Source organism: Lytechinus variegatus, chromosome 1 (assembly GCF_018143015.1).
Source record: "Lytechinus variegatus isolate NC3 chromosome 1, Lvar_3.0, whole genome shotgun sequence".
Taxonomy (NCBI): Eukaryota; Metazoa; Echinodermata; class Echinoidea; order Temnopleuroida; family Toxopneustidae; genus Lytechinus; species Lytechinus variegatus.
This window is the reverse complement of record NC_054740.1, coordinates 17,473,000-17,487,564: the sequence shown is the minus strand read 5'-3', so window position 1 is coordinate 17,487,564 and position 14,565 is coordinate 17,473,000. Positions and strand designations below refer to the sequence as shown.

Below are 14,565 nucleotides of genomic sequence, written 5' to 3'. Positions count from 1 at the left end.
GACAGTAAACAGACTTTTATTGCTGAGACCAAACAAGCTTCGGGCAATTCATGGTTTATTTACATTTAAAAGAATCTGCAGCTCAAAAACTGAACTTGTTCATTTAACAGAAAATACACATACATCAATATGACATAACATGTAAAATGATGAAAAAATTATTTATTGATGATATAATTAACATAAAAAGAAGAGGGAGATGATTAAGTAGCAATTTACACATTGTTGAACATGAAAATGGAATAAGATTTCAGTCTAATTTCTAATTTTATATTTTAGAAATTTATTCAAATGTTTTTATGTAATGAAATGAATATAGAGATAAAAATTTCACTAAATCAATATATGCTTTTGACAATTGTTCTCTATAAGTCTCATGTGATCGTACCCTTGACAGTGATGAATTAACATGACTCGGTTTATCTTTTTATGAAATAATTAATTGTCCTTGAAATCAACTTAATGAAAGCAAACTAAAAACTTTAAATCCACAAATACAGGTAATTCTGCCTTTAGGTAAAATCTCTTTAAACCACAGAAATCTGTTTAACTTGGGGTAAATTTGACTAATGTGTATAAATAAATGAAAATATATTGTTTTTCACAATCATTGTTTGAAATTCTGTCAGTTGAATCATTTCAGTAAATTTGACTAGGGCTTTGCATAAATTGGTTTTAAGAACTGCTTTCATTTCAATCAATTAAGCATATTATGCAAGGTTGATGAGTGTAAATTTAAATAATACGTAGCTTATACAGTAATGATATTCCTCTGTTTTTTTTTTCTTTAGGCGATGCTTGTTATTGTGAGTGTCATCAGTGTGATCATCTATAGATTATTTACAGCAGCTCTTCTCTCTGACTCCGACAGTGTGGTGCAACTTCTCGTCTCTGTCTTGGTCTCATCTCTTCTAAACTCAATATCCATTCTCATCTTGGGAAAAGTAAGTTTTAATAACCTAAGGGGTGTTGTAAGAAAATATTTACAATCAATTGCAAATTTTTTTGCAAATTTTTGTTTTAGTTTTGTAATTGATCAATTTTAACTGCAGGAATCAGTTAGTACTCCTTGTTGCAAGAAACTGATATGCAATCAGCAAATCCTGTGGCTGATTGTACCATTGATCATACACAATAATGAATGCAATAGGTCATAAATATCAGCCCCATAGTCAATCGCTAAGCTTCATATTACGGGCCTTGGTTAATTTAATCTTTATATTAGATGGAATCGTATGATGAATCTAAATGACTATTCACGACCTCTTTTTTTTCAGATATATGAGAAAATTGCAGTCAAGCTGAATAATTGGGGTGAGTAGAATATTTGAATTCCATTCTTAATGGGAATTTGAAAAGAGCATGCTTATCAATTATTCTATTTTAATGGAATAATAATTCAAATTTTATATTGCACTTGATATATTGAATTTATGTCTTTATTTGTTCTTTACCTTTTACCATTACCCCTGTCATTGGATCCTGGCTAACATACACACAATGAATGCACCTTCTCCACTCCCAGTGGAGCATTTCAACACTGTGATCATCAGTGTTCCTTGTTTTTTGTCTCACCTGCGAAGCAAAGTGAGACTATAGGCGCCGCTTTTCCGACGGCGACGGCGGCGGCGTCAACATCAAATCTTAACCTGAGGTGAAGTTTTTGAAATGACATCATAACTTAGAAAGTATATGGACCTAGTTAATAAAACTTGGCCATAAGGTTAATCAAGTATTACTGAACATCCTATTAGAGTTTCATGTCACATGACTAAGGTCAAAGGTCATTTAGGGTCAATGAACTTAGACCATGTTGGAGGATTCAACATCGAAATCTTAACCTGAGATTAAGTTTTTGAAATGTCATCATAACTTAGAAAATATATGGACCTAGTTCATGAAACTTGGACATAAGGTTAATCAAGTATCACTGAACATCCTGCATGAGTTTCACGTCACATGACCAAGGTCAAAGGTCATTTAGGGTCAATGAACTTTGGTCGAATTGGGGATATCTGTTGAATTCCTATCATAACTTTGAAAGTTTATGGATCTGATTCATGAAACTTAGACATAATAGTAATCAAGCATCACTGAAAATTTTGTGCAAGTTTCAGGTCTCATGATTAAGGTCAAAGGTCATTTAGGGTCAATGAACTTTGGCCGAATCGGGGGTATCTGTTGAATTACCATCATAACTTTAAAAGTTTATTGGTCTAGTTCATTAAACTTGGACATTAGAGTAATCAAGTATCACTGAACATCCTGTGTGCGTTTCAGGTCACATGACCAAGGTCAAAGGTCAATGAACTTTGGCCGAATTGGGTGTATCTGTTGAATTACCATCATAACTTTGAAAGTTTATGGATCTGATTCATGAAACTTGTACATAAGAGTAATCAAGTATCACTGAACATCCTGTTCGAGTTTCAGGTCACATGATCAAGGTCAAAGGTCATGTAAGGTCAATGAACTTTGGCCATGTTGGGGTTTTTTGTTGAATAACCATCATATCTCTTTAAGTTTATTGGTCTACATGTAGTTCATAAAAAGTGGACATAAGGGTAACCATGTATCACTGAACATCTTGTGCGAGTTAGAGTAGTATTCAAAGTCAGCACTGCTGCTATATTGAACCGCGTGATGCAGGTGAGACGGCCAGAGGCATTCCACTTGTTTTTTATTGCTGCACTTCATCAGAAATAAAAATGTAAAACAATTCTTTATCATTATTATTATTTTTTATACAGAGAATCACAGGAGCATTTTTTAAAATGCTAAACTCATTACAGAATTAAGATAAAAATGTTGAAAACATTTTGCTTACATATCTTTACAGAGAATCACAGAACAAAGAGTACATATGAAAATGCTCTCATCGTCAAGCTCTTTGCCTTCCAGTTTGTCAACAGTTATTCATCTCTCTTCTACATTGCCTTCTTCAGAGATGTAAGTTTCAAGAATTACTATAAAAGCCAGTTTGTTTGATTTCTTTATAGTGCTTTGACAGCTTAAGATTGAAATGTACAGTGATATGAAACTGGGTTATATGTCAAATTTATCCAGATTTCATTTGTTATTAAAATTCACCTTTTCACACATCTTGATCAAGACATGTTATGTGCGAAAGGTATGATGTAGTTTTATATCAAGGCAAAACTTATAAATATAATAAGAATGACTATGAAGATGATGTTGATGTTGTTGAGAATGATGATGAAGATGATGATGATGTTGATGGTGATGATGATGATGGTGATGATGATGATGATCATCATCATCATCATACATGGTATTTATATTGTGCATTTTTTTTCCTTTTCAGCAATCTGGGTCAGATTCATTTCTTGGCATAGAAGGTTTGAGGGATTCCTGTACAGACAATAACTGCATGTCTATGTTGTCTCTGCAAGTCTTCGTACTCATGTTGGTCAAACCAGTTCCCAAGTTCCTCAAAGATGTCATCCTTCCGTAAGTAAAGCCAAAGAATCATTACTGTCACTCATGTCCTCAACCCATCTCCAGAGGTCTCTCAGGATTTCATCCCTACCTTACATCCAGGATAGCAATAATGCCCACCCTATACAGTGCGCATTAAAAAAAAGGTTTACACTTTGAAAAAACCTTGGGAATTGAAAAATATACAGCATGTGGGTAATATTTTCTCATATAATCTTGGGTTTGGGTCTCATCTATCCAATGAAAGTAAAAACTTTTGACAGAATATTACACTTGAGTGAGCACTGTCTATTTTTGTAAAGCTTGCAGAAATCAGTTTCCGCAGAAATGCTCATTTTCATGCTGTGTCAAGGGGAAAGGGGGAAATTAAACTTACCTTGCGAAACATTTCTCATACATTTCCCTTGCACTTTTAGTCAATTGAAATAAAATGAATAAATTCAAGCAATTTGTAACAATTTTGCCACCCAAATTGAAATTTCAACACTTACCAAGCACAACCTTTACCCTTTTCGTGCAACCTGGATCTGAGGACATAACTTAATCTGAGCAAAATTTTAAAACAGACATCTCCAACATTTTTTCACTAAGTTTTTATCATTTAAAGTGGGGTTACATTCCATTTTTCATTTTATACTTGTTTCTCCACACTTTTCCCAAGCTTGACAATGATTATCAAAATGAAAATCAAGCCTAAGCCATTTCAGGTAAATCACAGCTCAGTGTAAAGCCATCATGACGGCCTTGGTTTGTAGGGGAGTGGGGTGGGGCGCAATGCACTCTTCAAAGTGTTTTGGGCAAGGAAACAAGTAAAAAAGGTAAAAGATATCTTCAAATCAATTATGCTAGCTAAGTACCATGTGTTCTTCATGATTAAAGATCTACTTTTATTCTCATAACTATTTCAAAGTTCTGCGCAAATCATTTTTCACTAACTTTTCATAAGAAAGTGGTGTTCACTCAAGCAAAAGTATTTTTCGACAGTTATATCGTCATTTGGTTAAATGGATCTGCACCAATATTAAAATGTGGAAAAATCTTCAGGATATTACAAATGTATAATTTTACAGGATATTTTCTAAGTGTAAACTTTTTTTGATACGCGCTGTATAGCACTTAATTCTCAATGAATGTGAATGACTCACTTATTGCAGATGGTTAATCAGGAAGTTTAAGAAGCGGACATGCTGTCGGCCAAGCCAGGTCAAAGACCTTGACATGGAGAAGATGAGTCCTCATGCTCAGTATCTTACAAGAGAAAGGAACAAGCCACCTGTAGGTGACCTCACGTTAGGTGAATACAATGAGAAGGTCATTCTCTATGGATTCCTTATGGTAAGTTTTTCCTGAAATTTAGAATCAATGCCAACTCTTATGATAGCATTGCTCAAAAGGCAATAAAGAAGTTTTCACAGTAGTTACCATCGATCACATAGTAATTTTCAGAGTCCCTACCCACTTCTTTAAAAATAAAAACTGCTAATGTAATAAATAAATGAAAAAATTATGAAACATAGGTCCATATTGGCATGGTTTATTTTCTTCAAGCATAGTGATGCCTATGGTTATTATGAAATGTTTATACACTGTTTGCATGTATTAACATTCATCTCAATTATGAATTCTAATCACAATCCAAGAATTAATGGAGTAATTGAGTAGTCTTTCCAGGTTTCAGTAGAAGTAGATTTCAGTTGGATGATTGCTCCAGCTTTGATATGGCACTAGGCATTTATTTTAAAATGCCTTATTTACAGTATTAACTAATCCTAACCTCTATATTATTCTATATTGTTGTGTTCATCAGTATTCTGTTCTGGATCATGAATCAGAACTGCTTTAAAACGATGTCTTTGCATGCTAACTAAAAATAAGCTATTTACAGATATGGATTTTGTAGAATTAGATTGACGCTTGTGTATTAATGATCTTTATTATTATTTTAACAGATATTTTCTTCTGCACTGCCCATTGCTCCCCTCATTGCTATCACTGTTCTGCTCCTGGATATCAGAATAGATGCAAAGAGATTACTATGGTTCAATAGACGGCCTGTAGCTTTCATTGCATCTAGTATTGGTAAGTTTAGTATTGGCACAAAGAGTATGGTAAGAAAGCTCCTTATTTAACCACCAAGCTTGAAACCCACAGTTATTGGCAAAGGAATGTCATTTGCAATTCATAGTGAAAATTTAGAAAATTGTATTTTTGTAACAGGTATATTTTCCTCATTAAAAATGTAGTCATGAAATTTTAACCAAATCAAGATACAACAATTTTTTTGTCATGTTTGAAAATTATTTTTAGTTGTTTCGTAGTTAAAGCTTTGAGTGTTATCTGGATCATGGTGTATGACATAAGCTGATTTTAAGAGATGGAGAGTACTTTTTATTCTGGGTTTCCTCTGACGTTTTGTATGACCCAAGACAAAGAAAAAGAAGGAGATCAAGAAGAAAAGGGGGAAAAGAAAGAAGACAAGAAGGATGAAGGTGAGGGAGGGGGAGGAGGAGAAGGTGAAGTGGTAGGGAGGAGGAAAAAGACAAAAGAAAGGATGAGGAGAAAGCAAAGATGAATAAAAAACATACAAATGACCAGGAGAATGTAGACAGAGGAAAAAGGGAGGGAGAAGTATATTCAATTTTCTCCTTCTTTCCCCTATTTCTATTTAGGAATGTGGTTCTCCATCTTAGACTTCATCAACTTTGCTGGTGTTATATCCAATGCTTTCATCATTGCATTCACTGCTCAATGGGGAAGGAAGTACTCTAATGTTGAAAAGCTGTGGATTGTCATAGGATTTGAGGTAATCATTGAAATCTTGTCTTTCTCTCTTTTTCTAAAATGTTTGTATTCCTAAAATACAAAACATCTATTTTATTTTCATTCAGTTTTAAGAGATTTCTTCCAAAACGTTTCTTTCCTCTGTGAATATAATGAAATTGCCTTTATAAGAAACATACAAGCCCCTATGGCAATGAATATATAAATAGTTTACACCTGAAATATACCATTTGTTTCTGATGTTTCTCTTTAAATTCTGTGATTGTTAGGTTGTTGTTCCTTTTTGGCGACTAAATATTCAATAATTTTGTTAGTATCAGAATACTATTTTGGGGCATTTGGTGTACTTACATACGCATATTTCCAGGAAAATATCCAATAAAAATTCAAGACACGTACAAAGTATGAAATGCTCTCATGTCTGTAAAACCATATTTTTGTAGATATCAAGCTCTACATTGTTCATTTCAAGAGAGATGTATGAATATTTCAGCAATTGTAAAACATAAGTTTATTAGGGAAAATACAACAAAGCTTTCTGTTTAAGAACAGTAAGGTGTACAGATCTAAATATTTTTTTTTATTTATTACAGCACATTGTATTTGCAGTAAAGTTCTTCATTATGTACATCATACCTGATGTACCATCTGATATAGCACTGGCTATGAGAAGGGTAAGTTTCTATAGTTTACATACAATTACCTTTACACTCAAAAAAAAAAATCATTATTGGGCACTAGTTGTTTTGATATTGAGTTATGGTTATATCTGAAGAGTTTGATTTTTTTACAGGGCAAAGGTTAAAAGTAATATGTTGTACACAATGTATTGAAAAAGGCCCATATCAGGTTATGAAGTATGTCTTTCTGTTTGAAAATGACTTTAATTATAATAATAATGTTAATGTTAATGTTATTTACCCAGGGTAGCCACTGAAGTTCTGAAAAAGCAGACCACGTGCTACAGTATAATAGGAAAGAGCTTCATGAATATTTAAATAAAGGGAATTTCTTGCCCCTACACTTTATGGGCTGTTTTATCTTTATTCATACTATCATACAGTTGTTATTTTCCTCTTCTAAGGAATATTCCATTCTTTTCATCCTCTATTTTCTCCTTTTTTCTGCACAGGAGAAATTCCAGGTTGCGAAGGTCTTGGAGGATGCTGACACCCAGCCTCCAATGAAAAGTAAGGACTTTATGAGTCGAGTGATACCTAATGGGTCCAACTTCAAGGGTCTTAATTACTATACCTCTGAAGTGGATAGGATTAGCAGCAGCTGTCAGTCGCTTGAACACAGTTTCAACGGCTCCATCAATTATGAGGCCTCGGCTGCCGATGCCGACGACACTTACGACAGAGAGCATGAAATGACTGCTGATAGAACAGAGTATGCCAATCCAAATAGTTTTATTTTGGTGGTTGGATATCGTTTGAAAATCAACATTTATTGGCATGCTTGTATCTTTTATTTTGCTTCATTTATTTACCCATGCTCTGTTCTTGAAGTTTGATTCATTGCTATATACTGTGCTGTGTGGTTAAACTTAAAACAGAGCCCTGACATAAAAATGTGCATTGATTTAAATAGATATCAACTATGGAAGGCCAGGAGTGTCATTATTCATCTAGAACATGTACACTTCAGCATACTGCTCTTGAGAGATGGTGTATAATTGTGCATCCATCAATGATCTGATAAACCATCAATCATGTTTGTTTTGGGGGGTTTTGGGTTTTTTGGTATTTTTGTATGCTGACTGTAAAACAGAAGGTATTCAGGGTTATGAGAATTTGTGGAAATTCTACAAGTCTCTCTGAAATTTTGTCATAAAAATGAGTCAGATTAAACTTGTTGATATAAAGTCATTATCATAAGTTTTTTCATATTGATTGAATTTTCTAAACCTTGGCAGTTCATACAATTCTACATCAATAAAAGGTTCCTTTAAAGGTTTAAAGTTTGTCTTTGTTTGCATATGTGTGAATTAACTATATTAATAGTAATAAAAGTATGATGGGGTAAGGCTTAATCACACAGCACAGTATTGATCATATCTTCATGCAAAACTCATCACAGATTATTGCTCAGATTATTTGTAACATTTGCCATCTCATTTGCATACATAATATTAACAAAGTTGTCTCTTCCAATAACCTGCTTTTGTGGGCACTGATATTTAAATCTTGTGAAAGTTTATCAATGTTTCAGCTTCCATTTCACCCATTTTAATCTCTCATTTTTTTTTCAGTTTTGCTGACCCATCTTTTTCGCATCTGTTATATGTTGTGTTTTGTTCGCATGCATTTGACCCAGTTTAAATAAAAATCAATTTTCACAAGATCTTTATTAAAACCTTCTGCCAAAATATATGCTTGAAAACTAAATACTTCAAAAGAAAAAGTATTTATATTTTGCATAGCACTTAGTTAATTAATATGCATTACAATCCATGGGTTGCATTGTCAATGTGAAATTCTTTAGATTTAGTTATCTGCACTTAATTTTCAAGCATTCATAAATCTCTTTTCTGATTAAGGAAAATGCTTTCTGATCCATTTTTCTTTCTCATTTTATATGAATTAGCATCGATCATGTGACCTTTAATAATATTTTTCTGTCAAATATGATGCACAGTCTATATTGATGTTCATTGTCTCTGTTTAGTGTCACAAAACATTCATTGTTTTACAATATAGTCTTGATGGTCATGTGTTAAAGGACCTTATTTTAACTTGTATCTTTGAATTAATTACCAAAAATTATATTCATTATGGCAGTTGATACTTTAACTTGCCCTTTATCTCATTTCTTACAATTATATTCATGGTGCAAATGCAACTCAAAGCTTTGTTGAAATATTTTTTTTTGATGGCTCACACCAACACCGATCTAAGAGTAGTCAATTTTTATGTTGCCCTCATCTGACGGACCCTTAAACGAGAGAAAAAAAAAACAGGGTCCCCATCTTTTTTTTATAGCAGACTCAAAATATACAAATTTAAACAACGATTTTGTGGGAAAATTTAAGATTTAGGCAAAGAATTTCTGAAGTGTGTATTCAATAGCTTAAAAAAGCAATTTGATATTCATTTTGACACATAAATATAAATCACCCTATTTTATTTTCTTTATGCATTGCAGCAGTGAAAGAAATAAAAATCAATCGACAGACCTAACTTTCCAATTTGAGACTTATGAGGGCAACATAATAATTTTTTGGCTTTATATGATTATGAATTATTAAAAATATTCTTATGTTTGATCAGAATTTTCTTAAATTTCCCTTTGTATTACTATCAAAGCTAAATTTGTTGTGCTTTATTTTACAAGCATATGCTCTAGCTCTCCTTAAACTCTAACCAACTTGTGTGTTTGTATCTGCTTTATCTCTCTTCTCCAGATTTTTACTGTTAAAAGAATTATTTCTAATCACTTGCATTGCTCATTGTACAATAATTCTCCTTTTACTCTAATGGGGTGTTGCAAGAAACAATGAATTGTTTGTCAATTTTTGGTCCCCAAATCAATTAATTGTAAATTTTAGATTGCTTGCTAACCTTTTCATTGAAACAAGGAGTGTAATCTGATTTGCTACAGATATAATTGATCTATTCATTGTAAAATTGCAACAGAATGTTTGCAATTGAATGCAAATATTTTCTTGCAACACCCCCTAAGAAACTCTTTTTTTTTGGGTATCTGTTATATATCTTTACTGCAGTTTCTTACAGTTGAATAATTAAATACAACTACTAGCATTGCTAAATGTACTATAACTTTCCTTTAACTCTAACAAACTCTTGTTTTTGTATCTGCTTTATCTCTCTGCTTCAGTATCTTACAGTCTATATCAAGTGGAGGGTATGTCTACTAATCTTACCTTATTACAGGTTCTTTGACATGGTTGGTCGTGTGACATCATTGTAATTGAATATCTATAACATTTTATCCCATCTTTTAGAGTGAAATTGGGTCAAAGCTGTCTTTATTATTTATAAAAACTTGCTGTGAACATTCTTTTTCATGTCCTCCACATTGAATTCTTCATGAATGAAGCAAATTCAAGCAATATGTGTGTGCGATAAGTAAATAGATGTATATGTCTAGGCAATACTGTTTTCCACCAATTCCTTTGTCACCTAATTTTGGAAAGGATTGCATATTCTGAAAGAAAATCATGCAAGCAAGAAAACCTGAAATGAACAAAATGAATACATAAACAAAAATATATTATGGCCAGTCTACAACCAGCTCATAGTAAAAAGATTTGTATTAATGCAAAAAAAATCATCATCTTCATTCTTTTTTCTGCTATATTAATATTTCTCTGCAGTTTACTTCCGTATGTAACTACATTCTAACAAATCATCCATGTGAAATCTATTCATTTTTAAGGAGAAATAATTATGTAATGATTTATTTCATTCATTTGTTTTACCCTTTCATTAATTTTGGTACACATTTCAGTTAGTTTATTCATGACTGTTTTCAAGTTTTCAGTTATTAATTATCTTGATTGTTTAAATTTCATTCATTTATTTGATGAGGGGTGTCATAGCATTCACAACTTGTAATTAGCTGTTCTTTATTTTGAGCATCATACCTATCTCCCCAAGAAATTTAGAAAGTAAAGCTATGCATGTTGAACATACATATATCATTTTTAAAAGCAATATCAAATTTAAAATGTATAATAATACCTTAAATAGTTAAAATGTTCATATTTGTAGGCACATGTAACATCCTGTATTAAACAGAGAAGAAAGAGAGAGATATTTTTCTTCATCTTATGACTAACATTGGTATTTATTATCCTTCAGGTTAACTTACGATGAGAATGGAGACTCGTACATAGCCAACGGAAATCCTCCCTTATTACCCCCTGTGGAGCCGGTCAAGAAACGCAAGAAGAAGAAGAAGGTTAAGACCCCCCGCTCGGAACCAGTTGATCCTGACCTACCCCCTCTCCAGGGTGGCGGGGTGTACTCCATCATGAATCCAAACCTTGCTTACCCTCCTAACTATGGTTTTCATCCCTCCTATATGCCTGACAACAGCTTCAACGATACCTCCCAAGAAGTACCAGTGGCATACCCATTACCAGTCAGTAATACATTTACAGGCCCTTTCTAGCACCCCATTTATACTCATCACTATGTATTTTGCAATGAAATATTACATCCATCTCATTTTTAGTTTGTTTCTTAGAGAGTTAATCATTCATCCTTTTGAAATATTTTATGAGAGGCTGTTGTAAATTGTGTAGAGATTTTTTTTGTATGTGTATTGAGAGGCTTTTGGATCGGGATTGTCTCCAGTTTTCTTGACAGTTTAAGAAGAGTTGTCTCTAAGGGCTGGTTAACAAAGACATAACCATATTGAAAAAAAAGAATATTATTTGTCCTGAAATAAGTTTTAAGGTGTCCAATTATTATTATTTTTTTTAAATGTATGACATTGTTTTTAACCTGTAGTTCAGTTAATAATTTCAAAGGTGTCATTCCATATAGCCATAGGCTTTAATACTTCCAAAGGGAATAAAGCAAATCCTTTCTATAGGTATTGATGATGAATGCAATCTGTAAAGTCCTCATTTTCCCTGCAAATATTCTTTTGATTTTGTAGAAAAATGTAATACTTCCATCATATTAATTTTTGTCTGATTTTGATGAACCTTTATAAACTCTGTCTTGACCAGTGTACAAAGGGGTTGGACTTGCCTTCTTTACTGCCACCGTCTGTGGTATTTTGAAGTCACTAGTTTCTAACATTCCTCTTACTATTATGTGAATAGTGTATTTTTATATTCATGACTCTGTGTAATATCTTACCCTGATTATGAATCAGTGATACAAAAAGTGCTATTATGAAGAATTACTTGTACTTAGATTGCAGCTGTAGAACTGTATATTTGTCATTTGACCATGAAAGTAGATGTATATATTTTCTTCTTTCTGTTATATATGTATATATTGCTTTTCTCTTGTAATGCAAATTGTAGTTTGTATATATTGCTTATATGGTAAATTTCAAACCAGATGTGTACAATTATTTTTTATCAATCTTTAACATGTAAAAATAGTATTAAGATAATGTGCAGAAGTATACAGTGCAAAGATCGATTGGGACTATTTACTGTGTAATCATTATCAATCTTTCAAATGAAGTGCAAAATAGCAGATTGTACTTCATCCGGGGGGGGGGGGGAACTTACATTGACGAGTGGATACCATGCGCGACCAAAAAAAGGATGTCTTTTTCAAGATAAGGCACGGTACGTACGTAACGTGATAAGGGTATCAAAAACACAAATAAAGCTACGTGTTTAGGGTCATATTTGCGGGGATGATAAAAAAATTAAAATGTTTTATAAAGGATATCCTTTTTGCCCCAACACTACGGCCCGAATTCACAAAGGTGGTTTTGAAAACCCACGGTTGAGTCCATGGTTTATGCAGATTTCCTGTATAAATTGCGCCTAAAATGTCCAATGCTGATGCGCGCTTTTGTCACAGTGCGCTGAATTGACGCCTGTTGCCGTGGTTATCTACGCTATTTTATTCATAAGTCCACTGGTTTTATTCATGAGTCCACTCTTCAAACAGTGGACTCATGAATAAAATAGCGTAGATAACCATGGTAACAGGCGTCAATTTGGCGCATTGTGACAAAAGCGCGCATCAGCATTGGACATTTCTTATACTTGCGCCCGATACGCGCTAAATTAAGCGTAATTTATACAAGAAATCTGCATAAACCATGGACTCAACTGCGGGTTTCCAAAACCACCTTTGTGAATTCGGGCCAAAATGTTTAGAGTCCTATTTGCGCAATGTGGGGCAGTACTAAACCTAATGATGTGTAAAGGTAAAACCGACTACCGACGGACCTGTGACATAACAATTAAATATCGCTGTACTTGTTTAGGGGTTTCATTTCAAGGAATACTTGCCAAGGGTATCATTTTGTTTCAAATACTTGTAAAGGGTAGGGTTTCACATGCCAATACTTTTTAAGGGGTGCATTTTCAGAATATGGAAAATACGTTTTAAGGGTGCTTTTTGAGACCCCATGGTCGTGCATGGTACCCACTTGTCAATGGAAGTGCCCCCCCCCCCCCCGGGACTTTATCTACTTTTTTAGAAAAAAAATCACTCAGGTGACTTTTATGGAAAGCTGCTGATATTTTTTCGTTTTTTTTTTAATTTAAAGATCTTCCATTGGTTGCAGGGTATGTGAAGACAATTATATAATCCAACAGGGGTACTTTTTAGGGGTATCCTTTTAAAAGTACAGGAACTTTTGCAATTTCGGCTCTTTTTCAGTTCTTTTTAAATAATTATTTTAGTTGCCGACAGCTCCGTTATTATCCTAGCAAAATAAGGGTATGACTGGTAGTTTGATTTTCCAAAAGTATTTGGGAAAATGTATTCTGTTGACATATGATTGCAACTATTCATTAGTATTGATATTAGAGTTTTCAAAGTATTTTGGAATGTATACAAGAAAAATAATGCACACAATGTTTTCAGCAAATATGAGAAATATACTACCTCTATCCATCAAACAGCTGAAAGGAACAGATTATGAACAGAAAACTATTTAATATAATGCAATTTTGAAATGTATATTTCCATACGATTATATTGAATGGACAATCACTTTGTGTTGTTGTAAGGTATGTATCATGAATCTTGTAATCAAAGTTTCTGGAAGGGAACAGAAGGAAAGGGGGGGGGGGGGCTTGTATTTATTTGAATTGTATAATTCTGAATCAAATGTTATAATAATAATGTGAATGAATATTTCAAAATATGTTTTCATGCCAAGTTTAGGGAGAAAACTTGGTATGTTTAAGATAATCATGGAATATCCAATCTGTATTCTGCAATATCTGTATTCTCAATATCACATTGAGCAAGCCTTTTATTTACACCTTGTGCTACAAAACTCCAGGAACAAAATTATGAATGTTACATAATGTACTGAAAAGTTGATACTTAACCTAGAATATAGTTAATAAGCTGTGTTTTTATTACTTGACATTTTGATACAATTGCTACATTTAAAATATGAAGTGTGTGAACATACTTTTGGGAAGAAAAATCTTTATAAAGGGATGGTCCAGATATTTATGTCTCAATAGAGTAAATTTTACAGAGCAAAATGCTGAAAATTTGTATGAGTTGATTTTTTTCGTCATGTTTCACAGTTGACGTGTGATGTGATAACATGCATTCCTTGTATACAGTTGCCAAAGAAGTTTCAATGATTTGTCAATGTTTATAATGCATGGTTTATGATACAGAAGGGCCATCT

At 33.1% G+C, this 14,565-nt stretch overlaps 1 protein-coding gene across 5 annotated transcripts in view; it reads left to right on the top strand.

Annotated features, from left to right (window-relative positions):
- LOC121407635 (anoctamin-4-like) overlaps positions 1–12,351 on the top strand; it is a 42,299-nt gene extending 29,948 nt beyond the window's left edge. For 2 of the 5 annotated variants that reach the window (XM_041598823.1, XM_041598807.1), the window contains 11 exons: positions 792–944; positions 1,278–1,314; positions 2,840–2,949; positions 3,326–3,471; positions 4,614–4,794; positions 5,409–5,538; positions 6,129–6,262; positions 6,834–6,914; positions 7,373–7,632; positions 10,081–10,107; positions 11,067–12,351. In XM_041598823.1, the coding sequence (XP_041454757.1) occupies positions 792–944; positions 1,278–1,314; positions 2,840–2,949; positions 3,326–3,471; positions 4,614–4,794; positions 5,409–5,538; positions 6,129–6,262; positions 6,834–6,914; positions 7,373–7,632; positions 10,081–10,107; positions 11,067–11,379 (1,572 nt within the window). In that variant the 3' untranslated portion in view covers positions 11,380–12,351. The remainder of the gene's footprint in view (positions 1–791; positions 945–1,277; positions 1,315–2,839; positions 2,950–3,325; positions 3,472–4,613; positions 4,795–5,408; positions 5,539–6,128; positions 6,263–6,833; positions 6,915–7,372; positions 7,633–10,080; positions 10,108–11,066) is intronic. The other 3 variants (XM_041598830.1, XM_041598815.1, XM_041598838.1) reach the window with 3 other exon arrangements.
- Positions 12,352–14,565: the final 2,214 nt, after the last annotated feature.